Source organism: Prenolepis imparis, unplaced genomic scaffold (genome assembly GCF_030444845.1).
Source record: "Prenolepis imparis isolate NDT839.2.m4 unplaced genomic scaffold, iyPreImpa1.0 SCAF_2, whole genome shotgun sequence".
In the NCBI taxonomy this organism is placed as follows: Eukaryota; Metazoa; Arthropoda; class Insecta; order Hymenoptera; family Formicidae; genus Prenolepis; species Prenolepis imparis.
Window position 1 is genome coordinate 22,286,015 of NW_028141160.1, and position 18,201 is coordinate 22,304,215.

Sequence of the window (18,201 nt, forward strand, 5' to 3'; positions counted from 1 at the left end):
AAAATTGTGTTCCCGCCTCGTCTTCAGATTATTTCTTCTATACGTTCACGCATATTAATGCATGCTCTAATTGCTGCTTAAGGAATTTGAGCCCAAATTTACACGCACGCATGCACGCGTGGCGCATACACACACGCACATACACACACACACACACACACACACACACACTATGCGCCAAATCCAACCAGCAACCTCGTGGTGCGTGTCGGGTAATACTAATGCTGGCGGTAAATGGAAAAAATGTATGGGTAACTTTTATATGTAATAACTCCGCGAAAAAAAATCGTACGAATTTTGTTTTTTTTTAAATTTGTAGTAAAAAGTCCACATTTTACGATAGTTATAAGATTTGCGAAAAAAATTTATTTCACCCCGTGGAGTGCGTCAAAGTACGCAATTTTTTAGAGACAAAACACGTCCTTACTTTTGAAGCAGTGGCGTACGGGGGAGGATAAATTAAAAATCTGACGAATGGTTTTTAAAGTAGAGACTTCAAGCTTGACAGTGAAAAAAAAATTTTTCAAATCCGATTATTTTTAGCGGAGTTATGCTTATTTGAAATTATGCGAAATTTTGACTTAAAATACATATGCGTTAATTTTGTTGACAGTATATATTTGTTGAGTGTATATATGTACATATATATATATATATGTATATATATATCAATCTTTCACGAATATTTTTGATTGCAGTCACATTCTATACTGATCTATTTTTTTGTCAAATAAAGTTTGCGTGAAAGTCACTTTACAACTTTATTTTTTGTAAAATAAAGTTTAAAAGTCACTTTACAACTTACAACAATATATAACTCGTTACTCAACAAATAACGAGTTACAATTTTCGTTACTTTTTGTCAACACTATTACAAGGCAAAGTGTGTATACATAAAATATATACAAAATGTACATTTTTCAACATTTTTTTATATTAAAATATAGAAAGATCGATATGTAATTAAAGAAATAATACCTAATAGTAACGACGTTGCAAGTAACGTGTTTCGATCCGGATTTTTAGTATTAATCTTACTGACAATACTACTAGTACTAATTGTATTAAATATACCACAACGCGCGGTAGCAATAAATTTGGAAAGAAATTTTTCACTTTTACAGTATACAGTTTTACAAAAGATGACCCGCGCAAAATGCAACTTATATATTCTTATATCGATACTTTGCATGCATATATATTAATTATCTGAAGCAGTAGGGAAATCATTAAGATATTCTTTCACTTATGCTTATGTTTATTTATTAATTGTTGCGACGGAAGAGAGTCATCAAACTTGAAAATTTAATAAAAATATTCACAGTGAGCATTCTTTCTTGCTGTCTCCCGTACGTACTAGTTCATTCTCTCTCATTCGCTTTCTTATTCTCCCTCTCTTTCTCGCTTACTCTTTCTCTCTTACACATTCACACCCGCTCATACATTCTCTGTTGCCTGCATGGCCGTAACATTAGCTGCTTATAGAAAATGCAACGGTTGGGTGATCGATTTTTAAAAAACATGATCTGATTGATGTAGGTTTAGAAGTATATTCGTCCTCGCGGAATATTCGTTACACTGGAAATTGTCACACAACCGTTGTGCTTCTGAACGCAGCCATTCATGAGCTTATCCGCAGGTATGGATCAATCTTTTCACCATTATACCAATTTTCGGTATCTGGTATACGTGTATTATGTATATGAATGTGTACGTGTTTGTGTATGTGGATTGTGTGTTGCTTGGCTATGCTTGTACGATGTATATGTATATATACACATTCAATTCTTAATAATTATTAATAACAACAATAATTAATACGAATAGAAAATCATTTGACGTTGAATGACTTAGTTCGCTGAATATTAAAGTCTCCTGCTCCCTCACTGACGTTATATTTTGACGTCAAGAACGAAAAATTATATCAATTTTTTTCATGTAGAATATATATTTAAATAAAATAGCTTTCTTTTTATGTCATTATTCACTTCCAATGATATGAATAATAAGAAGCTCTAAATCTGGATCACTTGTCATAAAATTTAGTTTAGTCGATTATGTAGAACATATGCAAATGAGATACATGTGCATTTATTAGTGCAAGATGATAAAAAAGTTTTCGATACGTTTTATCGATACATATCATTAAAATGAAAACATAAAAGAATTTATAATTTATTTCGACTATCATATATGTATATGCAAAAAGAAAATTATATTTCTCGCTTTTCACGTTATTATTCAATATGATTGTAGTGAGGAAACAAAAGATTCAATTCTTCAGTAGTACTTCATAAGTAATGAAGTCGTTACAGTTCAACGATGTTCTCGATTGTTAGCATGCGTGTTCGGTCAAACGAGGCCTTTTTCTCGATTACGGCGACTTACCCCAAGCTCCAAGAAAGAAAAAAAAATCGTGGGAGAGCTTCCGGGATTTATTTATATCCTTTTCGGTTTTAACTAGAAATCCCTGCGCTCGGTCGGAGCTGCCGATGACAATACACGAAAATTGTAATTCCATTTTATGTAGTTTCACTCGCTCAAGATCGAAAATAGCGTCGTGTTTCGTGTGCAGCGAATCAACATATACAATATTATCCGATTGTATTACGGATTCAGTCCAAGATGACGACCATATCTTCACCGCGCACCGTTCTTTGAAGATGAGGTGGGTGCAGAGGGATCGTCAATTTGCACCACGGCTTACGCGCTGCTCTTCGCAAGTCCACCAAAGCCACAGTTCTTCTAAGTCGTCTGCAATTCGATAAATTGAAAAAATTAATAACACATATCCAACGTGCGCGTTATTGTACATTTATAATTATTAAAACTCATCACACACACAAATTTAGGTTCAAATAAAGTTTTTAAATATACTATATCTTACTTATTGTTAGATATAATATTAAATCTTAAAAATTAAAATTATATTGAAGAAATAAAAGCAAAAATACGAGCCAATCGCAAAATTGTGTGTATGTGTATCTGTACGCGCTGTTTTTTTTGACAATTTCACTTCTTCGCAATATAATTAAACAAATAATAAAATCAAGCAAGTTAAAGATGACGTAACTTTTTGAATTTATACTTATTATATTTATATTTATTTATTTATATTTATAAATTATTTATTCATTGTGTACCTGTATGTGTGTGTGTTTATGTGAATCCGGAAAGTTATACATCATCCATAGCTTCTCTGATTGCAAAATTTTAATTGTTTTGTAAAAGTAATAAAAAAAAATTAAAAATAAAAATAAATAAATAAATATATTTTATAAATAAATGTGATTTTTAAATTCGGCCTATAGAGCCAAGCACGAAAATTAATTCTAATTTTTCGGAACTGTATCTCTTGGTTTGAGATTACTAAGTTCCATCAATTAATAATCCTCGAATTTACAACGGAACTTAGTAATCTCAAACCAAGAGATACAGTTCCGAAAAATTAGAATTAATTTTCGTGCTTAGCTCTATTGGCCGAATTTAAAAATCACATTTATTTATTAAATACTGAGAGCCGATAAAAATATTTCTTAATTTAAATATATTTTAGTTTTACTTTGATTCTTACACTACTTTATGATGTACACTAAGGTGATACTTATACTTAATACTAACTTGATGTAGTCGGTGGAGCGAAAGTACAAATCATCAGGTGCATCCATCCATGATATCACTTGTTTACGTGCATTACTTCTGGATAATGGTGCACCGTGAGATAGCGTATGTGGATGAGTAGCTCTGCCGTTGAGAGGTGGTGCAAGAGGAAGAACAGCGGGCGCAGGATGTTCTAGCGTGTGCTTCGGATGCAGTTGCTGAGCGTGATGAATCCTTTTCGCGGGAGGTGCACTGGGAGGAAGCCCCGCATTTAGGGCGATACCTAAAATGGAAAAACAAAGACTGCGTTAGATTTAAAAGGGATTAGCTTGATTTGCGATATATCTTCGCGGTGTTAACATCAATATTCCACACCTTGATATCATAACTTTTTAATTATTTAATATGTAAATATATATGCATATAAAGTCTGACAATAAACTTTGTCACATAGCCTTTTTTTATTCTCAAAAATGAAGAAAGCGTTGAAATGAATGCGTTTTGATGACACTGGTGACATTAAGAATAACAACTCTGAAGGCTAGTCTTCGCAATAGTCTTAAAATTGCTTTGAAGAGTGGAAAAGGCGCTAACATCAGTGTGTAGCTTCTCAAAGGAACTACTTTGAAGGAGACTACAGTGATAATCAATAAGAAGATATGTAGCAACTGTGATAAATTCAGGAACTTTATTGTCAGATCTTGTATGATTATCACAATCCCATCTATGTAACGTTATAATCACCGCAGAGAGCTGCTATACTAACATCTAATCTAGATAAAGAAATAATTACTTTGAAAAATTTAATAATACATATACAGGGTGTCCCATTTTAATCTCCTCAGGCAAATATCTCGAAAAATATGGAAGATACGGAAAAATGTTTCAGACAAAAGTTGTAGGACTTAAAGGGGGACAGATGATGAAAATATGGACTTGACCTTGAGTGACCTATTGAAGGTCAAGGTCATCGATGTTTTCTTAAATGGAACCCCCTACTTTCTATTACATATTCTTGTAGCCCTTGTTGAGACGTTTTCAAAACACTACCTATTGATGTCTCTTACGCAAGCCGTTCCCAAGATACGAAGCTTCAAAGTTGACATATCATCGGCATTCGCATTATCCAATGTACACCGCGGGGAGGTTGTTCAGTCAAATTTGTACATCAAGTGGCCCTAAAAAGGGCAGACTTTGTGTGTGTATGTGTGTGTGGGTGTGTGTGCTTCTTTAGTAAAACTTTTCTCTAATTATTTGTCTTCTGGTTATTTTAATGTAAGGGAAAGGATAAGAAAATGGTAGAGAAAGAGAGATAAAAGTTTTACTAAAAAAGCACACACACACGGGCGCACGCACACACGGACGCACGCGCGCGCACACACACACACACACACACACACACACACACACACACACACACACACACACACATATACACAAAGTCTGCCCTTTTTATAGCCACTTGATATACAAACTCGACTGAACAACCTCCCTGCGGTGTACATCGGGTAATGCAAATGCCGACGGTATGTCAATTTTAAAGCTTCATATCTCGGGAACGGCTTGCGTAAGAGACATCAATAGGTAGTGTTTTGAAAACGTCTCGACAAGGGCTACAAGAATATGCAATAGAAAGTAGGGGGTTCCATTTAAGAAAACATCGATGACCTTGACCTAACCTTCAATAGGTCACTCAAGGTCAAGTCCATATTTTCATCATCTGTCCCTCTTCAAGTCTTACAACTTTTGTCAGAAACATTTTTCCGTATCTTCCATATTTTTCGAGATATTTGCCTGAGGAGATTAAAATGGGACACCCTGTATAATGCACTTATATATGCATATAAAATTTCTCTTTCTTCGGTGATATATTATCGGTTAATAATTAATATTAATAATTGACCATAAGTAAAAAGAAAAAGCGTAAGTAAAGACGAGAAATTGTTCTTTCATCTGGGAACATTAATCCTTATTATTACCTGCTGATAACTAATCACCTGTTTTTAAAGTTTTTATAAAATTATTTTTTGTAATAAAACACATAATGTTACACGATAAATTTAATTTTTAATTAATATGAATGAAAGATTGGGAGTATTATTATATTTTCATAAAAGCAAAATTGTTACAATATTTTGCAATTATTCGTTAACTGCATCCCCTAAATATTGTCAAATTAGTTTTCAAACACTCAAAAAAGTACGTATATTATATCTTATCGCGATTTTCATGACAATCATCAATGTTATACTAAATTTCGATTTTACCTTCATCCCAATCCACATCCGAAGAATAGAAGCCGATAAACAGAAACAAAATTCAGTTCACTATGACTCGGAATTGTACGACCTAAACCTAATGGATAGTGCGAATCAGATTGAAAAACTTACCATCTGAACCATTGATTTCGTCAAAGGCTCTTGGACGCTTCAAGATATTCTGCTGGGTCGACATGACTGGTTGCGGTTGGGGTGGCGTCAACGTGAGCCTATCCACTTCGGGTTTATTCGGCACTCTCTCGTATAAAAGACTGCCGTCTATACAATATTAAGTTTCTTATAAAATAATGCATATAATATTAAGTCATTCAAATGAAAACGAGCCAAAGGAGATAGCAAAATGTTGAATAGGTTTATTGCGAAATCTTCGACGCGAAAGACGTGACACCACTGTAGTGTCATGAGACACTGTCTGATAAAATTGCGATCATATGACGAGAATAGCAGTGTGTTCATATTCAAGACGTCATGATAGTATACTAACAGTCCAAACAGTCAGAATGAAATTAACGAACGCTGAACAGCAACCGGTAATTCGTTTTTCAAGAAGAAGAATTACTGCTCGCTGTTCAGCGTTTGTTAATTTCATTCTGACTGTTTGGACGGTATATACTAGTACGCCGTCTTGAATATGGACTGCTACTCTCGTCATGTGATCGCAATTCTACTGGACAGAGTGTCATAACACTACAGTGATGTTGTCACGTCTGTTTTGCGTCGAAGATTCCGCAATAAATCTATTTAGCATTTTGCCATGTTCTTTGGTTCATTTTTAATGACCTAATATAAAAAACTATCTACGTCATTTTATGTATCTCCCGTGAAATCAATTGTCTGCAACCTTTTTGTTTTATATAATTTCCAATAATTTCCAAGATATTATTTATGTGTGTGTGTGTATGTGCACATATGTAAATATAAATTGATTATTACTTACCAGGTGCCTTTGGCGGACGTGGAAACGAGACCCGGTCGGGCTGTTTGCGTTGTGACGGGATGGTTAGCGCCAGCCAGTCCCAATCGCCGGGCTGTCGCGGTGCAGGATGATTGCCCAGGCGCGAAGCGATGTCGGTCACACGTGGACGCGGTCGCGGTCGTACGGCGCGCGCCAGGATACGAAGTTCCGCGGGACTCTTGGAGGCCAGCTGGGCGCATAAGTGCCGCAACGACATTGTGTTCACCGGTTGATGCGGCGCTCGCGCGGCGTGACGCGTTCGCAACTGCGCGGGACAGAGTCGACGTGCGGCGCGAGCCAGTAGGGAGGTGCGCAGGTAGAAAGCGGATCGAGTCTTCATAACTGGTCGCGGTGATCCGCTTCCACCGCCACCGCTTCCGGCGGTGCCGCGCAGATCCACTCCGTGCGTACTCGCGTAGTGACGACTCAAGTGAGCCTTCAATTTAAACTCTTTGCCGCAAGTGGGAACGTTGCATCGATGCGGCCTGTGCGCGCCACCCATCCCCTTGCTCTCCTCGTCCGATCCTGCGCCGGCACGTTTTTTCTCGAGATCGACATCGTCGATGCGCGATGGCACCTGTGGTTTGTGATAATAAAATAGAAATATGAAATATACTTGTACCGGTACGGTATTATCAAATGCGAGTTGTTAGAAGCAACAGAAGAGTATGCGCCTTATATAACCTTAAGTCCTCCGTATTTCTTCCAATACGTCCAACAAGACTGACAGAGACGATACTGCATATGAGACGGTCCCCACGCGTACCACTGCGGACTCTGCACGCTTTGACAACCTTCGCATGGTTTCCCGCCGACTCCGACCATAAGTATTCCAGAATTGTCGGCCACCATGCTGCCGTTACTGTTACCATTCAGAATGTTGGTTGGTTTTCCGTTGCTATTGCTGTTGCTATTGCCGAGAGGTACGATTGTGGCCGTAGAAGGTGCAGTAGTCGATGCGGGAGTCTTGTTATAATTTGGTATGTAAACTTGTTTCAGCTTACTCTCCGCTTCTACGGCTTTCACTCTTTTTTGTTGAACATATCGATCCGTCGTTTTCCACATGTAATAATACTCGATTACGTTCTTCAGTGTCTTCCATGGTAACTGAAAAACATAGGAACACATATTAGTAAATTTGTTCGAATACAGTGTTAGATTCTTATCCATATGCATTAATTGCATTAATTGTGTACTTACAAAGTCCGTTCGTATGTCAACAAAGTCCTTTCCATATTTATCGAGCGCTTCTTCGAATAAATTTGCCTCAGATGCGCTCCATTCTTCCATCTCGTCCCGACATAGCACCGGACCGGTACTAGGTACTAATGATGCTAAGGCATTCGATAAATCATAGCCGTGCAGGTGTAAGGTGTCCATCGCGTGAAACTGTAATAATACAATTCGCAAAATTTAATGAAATTTGAAACGGAAGAATAATTAATTTTTTATACTTTCAGAGAGAATGCATGAATACATACTGAAAAATAGTGTAAATTCTTACCAAAGTAATATCTCTAGATGCAGCAGCCGCAGACATATGCAAAGAGGGTTGCTTGATCGAGGACGAACAGTCCAAGGCTCTTGCAAAGGTGCCTACTGATCTACTAATAACTAGGAATTGGTCAATTTGACGATCCGTCAAATTGTGTCTCGGAGTCCAAACTAGGGTCTCTAGATCTTGTAACTTACGAGAATCCGCTTCCTTCTCTGCGGTTGACAACACCGCTGGTATATCTATCGCCTGATATCTACTACCTACCCTAATTTCACCTATAACAAATATAATTTAATTAATTTCCCAAGTATTTGTAGTATATATAATAATGTACGAAAAAAAAATTGATTTAATACTAACTTTGACATACTGATTTACCTTTGTCAGCAAGCAAAGTACGCTGAGCAGGATCGAATACTAAACAGTAAAAAAATGAATCCTCCTTGTTTAGGTAGCTTAACAAGGATTCGGTTTCGTTCAGTAATGTTACGCAGCATTTGCCCCGAATGTGTGTAGCTGGCATCGTCTCCACTTGTCGCGATAAAAACAATTCTCTGTGTTTCATTTGGTGACGTTGCTTAGAACTTAATTCCGTTACTCCACCAGGAACATTTTCCTCCATCCCTATACATCATAAAAAATCGAAATAATATATTTGTGCCAATCGATACTACTATAAAATGATATATACTATAAAATGAGATATATCATCTATTGTACGAATCGATAAAAATTCAAGTTACAAAAAAATAATATATTATTAATAATAAAAAAATATTAAAAAAGCTAAATAATCAAATGTATAAAACATAACACATTCCATTTTTTATATGCAAATAATCTTGAAACTTTCATAAACGTTCCTTTTTTTAATAATATATAGAAAACTATATAAAAATAATATATAGAAAACAGAGCTTGTCTTTCTTGGTTAAAAAAATCAATTGTTAATAAAAAAAAAGCTACAGAGAAAAAGATATACGATAATAGCGAGAGAGATATATCGTATCGTATATAAGTATGTATAATGAATAAACACGTGAACAAAATGCACTTGAATTATCATATTTAAATATCCATGAAGTTATCATCATTTTTTCAATTTACGTACTTTTCTACTAATCGTTATATTATTTGTAATAAAATTAGTATCGAGTAAAAAAAAATTAATTTCTAGTATTTCCGCAACGTCCTTTTTTCGGTTAATCGAAAGAATCCTAAGGGGTTACATTATCTTTTCAATTGATCTTTTACTCTCGTCTGATTATATATTTTGCTCCAAGTTAAAGTAATGAAGTAAATGAAACGCGGGGATACGGCAGAATCAATCAAAACTCGAGCAGAGTGCTAAATCAAAAAAGGAAACATCAGCAAGAGAGCGGGCAAACATAAAGACAAATGAAGAGTAGTATATAATATGCAAGGCAAAAAATAATAATCTGCAACGGAAAAGCGATTATAACTATCGATAGAGAATTACGTCATTTAGAGAAGCCTCAGATTACTAAAGTGTCATCGTATGCGATGCGGCGGGATTTTTTTTTAAATTTGTGTAAATGACAAGTGAATGACGATGAAAGGTATATGTCGGGTTGATTCTACTTGGCTCGATAAATAAGAGAAAATCGAATATATAAATTTAAAGCTGATAAACAGATAAGGTCAAGATGCTGACTAATAAGATATTTATGAAAATCTATGTATTCTACAGAAAAAAAAAAAAAAAAAACCCGATAATACAGATGGATAAGGTATTTTGTATGAATGACATTGCGAGTGCATGAATAATGAGAATGACTTGTACATGTATGGGCACTTTTGTGACAAAATCGCCGAACCCCAATGTCAATTAAACTTGAAAAAGAAAAAGGAGCCCGGTTATGCCCAATTTACTGTCTCTTTGGCCTTACAGTGAAACTTGCCTTAACTCGCGGTATACACCAAGATTACAAAGAATTTACGGACAAATCCCGCCGCTATGATCAGTAGCCTTGTATCGTCACTGGCTTCTATACAAGATTAATGAGATAATCAAAAGATGCAAACCGTATGCCGTTTATCGACGAATCTATGCCTCTGCATTACTAAACGCATATATTTTTTTTTATATTTATACTCTGTGAATAAAATATATACAGTTTTAATTTTACTGATAATAAAATTATAGTTTTTTATATAAAATTATCTTAAAATTATATATTTATAATATATATTACATATATTTATATATTTATGTAACTATATAATTATGTAAATATAGTTCATATATATGTACATATATGTATATAAACTGTTTTTAGAAAACTATTTAAAAAAATCAATATTGTGTCAATTAAGATTAAAAAATATAAAATAAATCAGTAAAGTATTTTTACTCAATATTGATTACTTTAATATTAAAATATGAGAAAAATAATAATTATATTATTCGATAAAGAATATAGAAAAATTAATTTTCGTATAATTAAGTTTATACATAATGTATAGATATATATGTGTGTGTGTGTGTATATATATATATATATATATATATATATATATATATATATAATGTACAAACTTAATATATAAATGTATATAAAAATAAGCCTAATTCCTTGCAATTACACTATTTTGGACTAATTATTTTGCAGATATAAAGCTCGATTAGATTCATCGGTAATGGTCATCTTTTGATCAGTCTACTCTCACTCACCATGGGGCTCTTGGGCCTCCGATAATGGGGCCTTCAGCCAGCCCCCTTTCCCGCCCCCTTTGAGCATCACTTTGGGCCCAATCCCATCTTTACTAGTCATTTCCTTAGTAGTGTCAGGGTTCTCGAGTTTCTGATTCTGCGTGCTCGCAGGGGATTCTGACCTCTGCTGCTCCGCGCTCGCCACTGGAATTTTCATTACAAGAAACCCACTCTACGTATTTCTCGTTTTCTAATCTTGTACACAATAGAACGCTTCAAGATATATGTATGTATACTGTGTATGTACTAGCCGCGCTATACCACTATTTTACAGTCCATATCACGAGAAAATCGTTCATCTCTTTACGCGCTCGCGCGTCTCTTTATCCTTATTAACTTACATGTATTTAAAAAATTCTCCGTGTCGAATGTATCCCTTCCCTCACCCCCTCGTCGAATCGAGTGCAATTGAAGAATTGCAATACTACCCCAGATTAGACTCATAATTCTCATTATCTCCGCCAATTTCACACATCCGCGTTACTATTTACCCATTCATGGTTCCGCGTCGTATATTTTCACATTCGCGACATATCAGATCAATACCTCACCGCACCGTTGACCGTAACTCCGCGAGAGTAGTGGATCAAAATACCCTCCTCCCGGCATCGATTATTCATTTCGCATTTGAGACGTGCGTAATACGACGGAGTAAGTACTCTGTATGTGTGTATATATGTATGTACGTGTATAATTATTGTAATATGTATAATTATTAGCGCGCGAATTTTGGGGCCCGAGGCTCTTTCTCTATCTACTGTATGTTTCTCATCGTCCTTACACTCGTGCATATAAAATAAAATATGAAAATCATCCCCGGCGCTCAGTTTTCGTACCCTCCCCCCACTGGGGGGAAGAGGGGGCACCGGTCGATCGGCCAAAGGGTCGACGCGCGTAAATGAAGTAAAAATTATTATTATTATACACGGTTGGTCGAACTTTCGGCCGACGTCTAATTAGCTGCTGATTTCTTTTTTTTCTTTTTTTTGCAACGCGCGATCCATCTCGCGTGAAAAAAAAACTCAATATAGCGTCGACGAGAGTATGGACTAAAACCAATTTCTCTGTATAAAGCAGCTCTTTTTCTTTGACCCTTCCCTCCCGCCCTTTCCTCCTCACCTCCCTCTGCCCCCACCTCCCACTCTCGATTCCCGTTTGTAATCGCACCACGGGCACACCCGGGTGTGCAATAGCGCCCGTGGTGCATGGTGTATCGACTTCCGCGAAAGACAAAGGAGAAGCGTATATTCTTTTTTTCGCGAAAATTCGAGGTATACCCGGAGTGCAAGAGAGAAAATACGGCGGAAAGGAGGAAGGACGAAAGAGAGGAAGGGGGGCAGAAGGGGGAGAGAAGGGAGAAACCCAATTCGGAGCAAATACCGCCGGACGGACGCATATACATGGACGACGAGCCGTTACATATATACACGAATAAGACACAGGCAAAGAGAAAGAGAGAAAGAGAGAGAGAGAGAGAGAGAGAGAGAGAGAGAGAGAGAGAGAGAGAGAGAGAAAGAGACATGCACATATACATGGCGCGCGAAAGACGAGGGAAAGGGAGAAGCGGAACGGGGGGCTTCGGCAAGGGGGACGAACGGTAGGGGGAGAGTGGTAGCGAATGCTTAAAATGAAGATGGCTAGTAGGGCCCACCATTTTCGCCCGGGCACACACGTACACATACACGTGCGTCGATGTGTGTGTGGGGGGGGGGGGGAATACACGTAACATATACCCAAGCAACCCCTGCGTCAGCCATCCATTTAGTTGAGGGTGGTGGGTGGGCCGGGTGGGTGCAGGGGGAAAGAGGAGAGAGGAAGGAGGTAGGGACAGGGGGGAGAGAGGGCCGGGAGGTAGATGGAGATGGAGGAGGATGAAGAGGTGGAAAAGGGGGACCTAGCGGGTGCACCAGCGTCCCCCTCGTCCACCCCCCTCCTCCCCCTGCCCCCTTTTCCCCCCAGGCAGATCGATACAACCCCCGTCTCTCACAACCCGCCCAACCACCCCCGCAACTTTACTTATTATACATTCCCACCCCAAATCCCCGCGTCTCATTATCTTTGTCATTGCGAAGGAAAAATCGAGAAAGCCCCGGAATAATGTATAACTGTACATAGCGCGTATATAACAGAGAGAAACAGAAATATGCGCGTGCGTGTGTACGTCTCCTGGGAGAGTGCAATCTTGTTTTCTTCTTTCTCTCTCTCCTTGTCTCTGTCTCTCTTCCTCCTTTTGGAGAACGTATCAATGTCCGGCGAAGTAAACGGATCGTTTCGCGGCCTAAAAATCGACCACGCGTGCGTTCTTGCCTCGCGGGAGAGATTCCCTAAAAGCGTGCCTATACGTCTCTAGAAGAGATTAATCCGAATCGATCGAACGAATGAGAGAGGAAACAATTTTCAATCAAGATAATTTCCTTTATACGCATACAAAGAGAGATATTCCCGTCTCTCGGCAAATGACCTAAGATACGTGATTACAGCCGTGTTACGCGATAACGATTACAAAGGTAGTTGTAACGTCACTCTTCCCTTTGCTCTTCTGTGCGAGTCGTGTTACACGCGGTGTGTCGCCCGATATCTCTCTAGTCTATCTCTATCTCTCGACTTTTCGTATAGTCGACCGTATCGCGAGAGAGGTGTCTCTCGTCAATAATGATTGCCAAAGCGGGGAAAATCGATATCGTCTGGAAATTGCGACCGCAGAATCTTCCGTGTTGCGAGATGAAATTCGTGTGCTCGCGGGATGAATTTTCCTCTCCTATGAACAGTTATCGATTTGCCGTACTGTCGGCGAGATTAAAACTAACTCGTCCTTTACTCTTATGTACTCTACGATAATTCGGAGTCTCGCTCGCATACGTTGAAACCAATTGTTCGATTCCGTTTTGGGTTATCGCAAAAGCGTTACAACAACAGCGTTAGACGAAGAAAGATAAATATCTAAAACACGTGTCATTCGCTTTACCCTTTCTCATATTATATTAATTTAAAGAAAGACGATTTTGAAGTATTAATGTTAGTATAGTGTGTTAGTATACTACTTGAGATCGGAGTCATAAAATGCTCATCAAAATAGAGATCTTTGAGAAAGTTTGGTTTCTTAGCTATACATACATCTACAATAAGGGAAGTGCTTATTTTCTTTGCATCAAAAAGAAAAACGTGTATGAAATGATGGAAAGACAATTTGAACAATTCTATTCTGACACCGAGACTCTAACACACGATCCTCCCATACATTTACAAATATTTACGATAACGTGTAATTTGCGCGCGTAAACGTGTGCTACTTACATTGATGTTTGTCCGCGAGCATAACTAAGGTAGAAGGCAAATCCCTCCGCCTGAAGAAGCACATGACTTTTGCTTCCACATTTCCATTTGCGGTCTGCAAAAACAGGAAACAGATGTAAAAGATGTAAAAATTACAAAATGTGCGTTTTAAGCCTTTCATAATGATGTGCATATGCATATTTATATATTAAGATTAATTTATACGATTTTATACGCAATTAAAATTTATATAAAAAAGATATATATTATAAATAAGATATATGTATGTAAGATATTGTATAATAAAATATGTAAATGAATATAAGAATAATTCTCGTTCTTATATATTTTTTTTCAACAAAATGCGAAAGTGCTATTTAAAATTCTTACCTTATTTAATTCTTCTATCCTTCTAATCTGGTACGGTGATGAGGTGGAAGTCTCAAAATACACATAATCTAAAAATTAGCAACCAATTAATGATCTTGTTGTAAAAGTAACAAAAATTATATAATAATCAAGAATTCATCAATTTTAATTATCTTATAAGGATCTCTAGAAGAATAAATGTCTTTTTTTTTCTTTAAAATCTCCTTTATAAATATACAGTGATGTTCCAAAATGATCTGGTGTCTTTGTAATAATAGATTCTTTAGAGTCGATTTTTTTCTTAGCAAAAATGTCGAGGAATCAATAATTTTCGAGTCACAAGCAATTAAAAAAAATTTTGCAAATTAAACTTTGAATAGCCAAATACATGACAAAACTACATTTCTTGTTAATTGCAGGTGATTAAATGCAAGTTTATTTTAACAAAATTTAATATTAAATTAGAAATAAGTACAAACACACACACACACACAACTTTTAACAATATGTGTATGTCTAACGAAAATTTTTATTCCTGCCTTTAAACACGTGGCAAACTTCTCGAAATTTTCTTTTGTCTTTTCTAAAAAGATTGTTTGTCTAGTGAAACACTTCGAAATATATCATTATTACAAAACATTTGATATTTTTATAGAAAAAAATTACTGATTACATATATACATATATATATACTTTAATTATAATTACTATAATTAACAATGTGCATATCTAATGAAAATTTTCATCTCTGTTTCTAATACATGACGAACTTGCTGAAAATTTATTTTTCTTTTAAATTTCTAGAAAAATAATTTGTTTGATAAAATATTTTAAATTAAATCATTATCACATTTGATTTTATTGAAAAAATTATTTATATATATATATATATATATAAAAATGTAAAAAATTGGTAAGTTGCAATATATCAATAATTCTCTTCAATGTTTCTTTCTGTAAAAAAAAAGAACCAATTTGCTAAAAAATCTATTGTTAAACAAATTATCCAACAGTTTGGAACACGTGTTTTTGAGATGTATTTCAAAGAATGTTTCAAAGATGTATTTCTCTAACGGACTGTTACTCCAACGGACAAAAAACCTATAGAAATGTAAGAGACAAAAAGAAGTTTCCAAAACCTCCGCGTGTGTTAAGGCAAAAAGTGAAGATTTCCGTTAGGCGAAAAATGAAGACTTCGAAAGGGAAGGTACGAGAATACTGGAGCGCGGGCAGAGCATTCGGTCCTCTATTGTCAAAAGAAAGCCATGGGTACATACACATGGCATCTCATGCAAATAAATACACATCGATATACGACGATGAATAGAGAGAGAGAGAGAGAGAAAGAGAGAGAGAGAGAGAGAGAGAGAGAGAGAGAGAGAGAGAGAGAGACGCGATTCTAACACAGAGTATCGCTCGGGATCCAATTTTGATCCGCGCGAGATTTGTCGCGCAAGAAATTAGCGTGACCTGGACGTGAGAGAGGACGGGTGCGCGGGTGTATGGGGAAGGGAGACGGGGGGCGGCGAGGGGAAGGATAGAGAAGAGAGAAGAGGAAGAATGGAGGAGTCGGACGGGAAAAGGGGGAGGAAAAGCCGGAGCGCGTAGGTAGGTAGGTATAGGACGTTAACAGGGATTGGGGGGAGACAGGGGGAGAGCGGACAGGGCGGCAGGGGGAGCGGAAAGGGGGACAAGGAGGAGTGGAGGGTACGAGGGAGATCCAGATGAAGAGTGGAAAGAAGAGAGGGAGCACGCACAGGGGGGCGGTAAGAGAGGGGAGGGGGGAGAGAGCGGCGGAATCAAAAAGAGGGGGAAGAACGCGCCGCGCGGAGGGTATAGGGGACGCCATTGCGATGCCATTTGCAAACATTAATTTCTCGGAGTTAATTAAACCGCCGCTATCTCTCTCTCTCTCTCTCTCTCTCTCTCTCTCTCTCTCTCTCTCTCTCATTCTCTCGCGCACACGCACACACACACACACACACACACTCTCTCTCACTCTCTCTCTCTCTCTCTCTCTCTCTCTCTCTCTCTCTCGGATTATTCGCGGGGAAGCGTCGTTCGGCAAAGCGGAATGCAATGCGGTTTTACTTTACCTCCCACCCGGTACATGTTGGCCGTCATGTTGCTGGCGTCCTGCGTGGACCCGAGAGCGAAATTGGCGTTCTCGTGGTTACCGTGGCCCTCGTGGTATTCGGCCGGCATCGGCATCAAGGCTTCTCGTCCTCCGCAACGTGTTACAATTTCACGATCTGCCGCCGATCGGCGACACTCTATCTCTATCTCTCTCTCGCTCGCTCTCTCTAGCTATCTATCTATCTATCTCTCGCGCTCTCTATCTCTTTCTCTCAACACAGTCCCGCAACACGCTCCTCGTCGCTGTCGGGTAGTCAACACCTCGCGGCGTAATCACTCCATCGTGTTTATTTGTCCATTGTCGATTTAAAGCTATTTAACTTTCACTCCGTCCTATATCTCGCCACCACTGCGTCCTCTGTCCGTCTGTGGCTCCGTATCCCTCGGGGTTTTCGCTCTTTCTATTTGCCCTGTCTCTGTCCTTCTCTCTCTCTCTCTGTCTTTCCCTCTATCTCTCTCGCTCTCTCTCTTTGTCTCTTCCCTTCCTCCCTCGGCCCCCTCTTACGGTCTTCGCTGCGGTGTCTCTCCTTCGGAGAAAAGGATATACTACCGCGTACGAGTTCAACCGTCGACTATGTTACGATACACTCAGGTATATACCGTTTCCACTACCGTTCACAGTTCTGATTTATGATCAGGTGCCTCTCGGTGCGAGCGATGTGTTGCGGCGAGAAAGCGGCGCGCGACGCACCGGAAATGCGAAAAAAAATTCCAACGTACGGCAAACGTGCGTGCGTATACGTATATAACAGGTGACAATTAGACGATCGTCACCGCAGCACTATCACCCGCGCACTCCGTCGTATCGCGTCCCCTAATTCACGACGATCAGCAGGCGATCGCTGCCTCCGCTCGTAAGGGAGCCAACACGGCCCGCCATTTTCGTTTCGGCGAGCCGCTAAGCACGCACGACCGGACAAGACCCCCCTCCCCCCCGCGACTACGCGAGGGTCCGCCGATTTCAAGCAGAACTCTCTTCGCGTCCACTCGCGCGAAACGGTTCCTCTCCTCTCCTCTCTTCCACTCTCGACGCACTCACCACTCGATGATCGAACGATCGATTTGCCGCGTTTCTTTTTTTCTCTCCTCTTCAACAACGTCCACGTCGTCGCGATCCAGAGAGCGCGAGATCGCCCGCCTCTCTTCCCGCTCTCGCGCCTGTGCGACTCTCGCGGAGAAGCCAACGCACTCACAAACTTCAATCGAGGAGAAGTAGCGGAGGAGAAGCGTAAACCTAACGTAATAAAACGCACGGCACGAGCGCTACTACCGGATCCCTCGAGGATTTGCGCAAAACAGGAACTACGGGCTCGTGCGCGAAGCCTAGAGAGTCGATCGAGTCGATCTTTTCCGTGAT

General features: G+C 38.7%; 1 protein-coding gene across 2 annotated transcripts; it reads right to left on the reverse strand.

Annotated features, from left to right (window-relative positions):
* Positions 1 to 912: 912 nt before the first annotated feature.
* Mta1-like (metastasis associated 1-like) lies at positions 913 to 18,131 on the reverse strand. Of its 2 annotated transcripts, XM_083031914.1 has the most exons (12): positions 16,805 to 18,131; positions 14,730 to 14,797; positions 14,361 to 14,454; positions 11,028 to 11,210; positions 8,711 to 8,956; positions 8,339 to 8,607; positions 8,035 to 8,223; positions 7,519 to 7,941; positions 6,817 to 7,411; positions 5,991 to 6,137; positions 3,622 to 3,883; positions 913 to 2,754 (listed from the first exon to the last, which is right to left on the reverse strand). In XM_083031914.1, exons 1-12 carry the CDS (start codon positions 16,917 to 16,919, stop codon positions 2,616 to 2,618), a joined length of 2,730 nt encoding a protein of 909 aa, XP_082888040.1. In that variant the 5' UTR covers positions 16,920 to 18,131; the 3' UTR covers positions 913 to 2,615. The 2 variants fall into 2 exon arrangements, with proteins under 2 accessions (XP_082888040.1, XP_082888041.1); XM_083031915.1 differs by lacking the exon at positions 11,028 to 11,210 and having other exon boundaries at positions 16,805 to 18,129.
* Positions 18,132 to 18,201: the final 70 nt, after the last annotated feature.

What these genes read in the sequence shown, in the direction of transcription:
- Mta1-like (XM_083031914.1), bottom strand. Translation starts at nt 16,919, where the DNA reads ATGCCGATGCCGGCCGAATACCACGAGGGCCACGGTAACCACGAGAAC. An exon ending in GGATAGAAGAATTAAATAAG is followed by an intron (nt 14,455 to 14,729) that starts GTAAGAATTTTA and finishes CTGTTTTTGCAG; the next exon opens with ACCGCAAATGGAAATGTGGA. An exon ending in TACTTTGCTTGCTGACAAAG is followed by an intron (nt 8,608 to 8,710) that starts GTAAATCAGTAT and finishes TATTTGTTATAG; the next exon opens with GTGAAATTAGGGTAGGTAGT.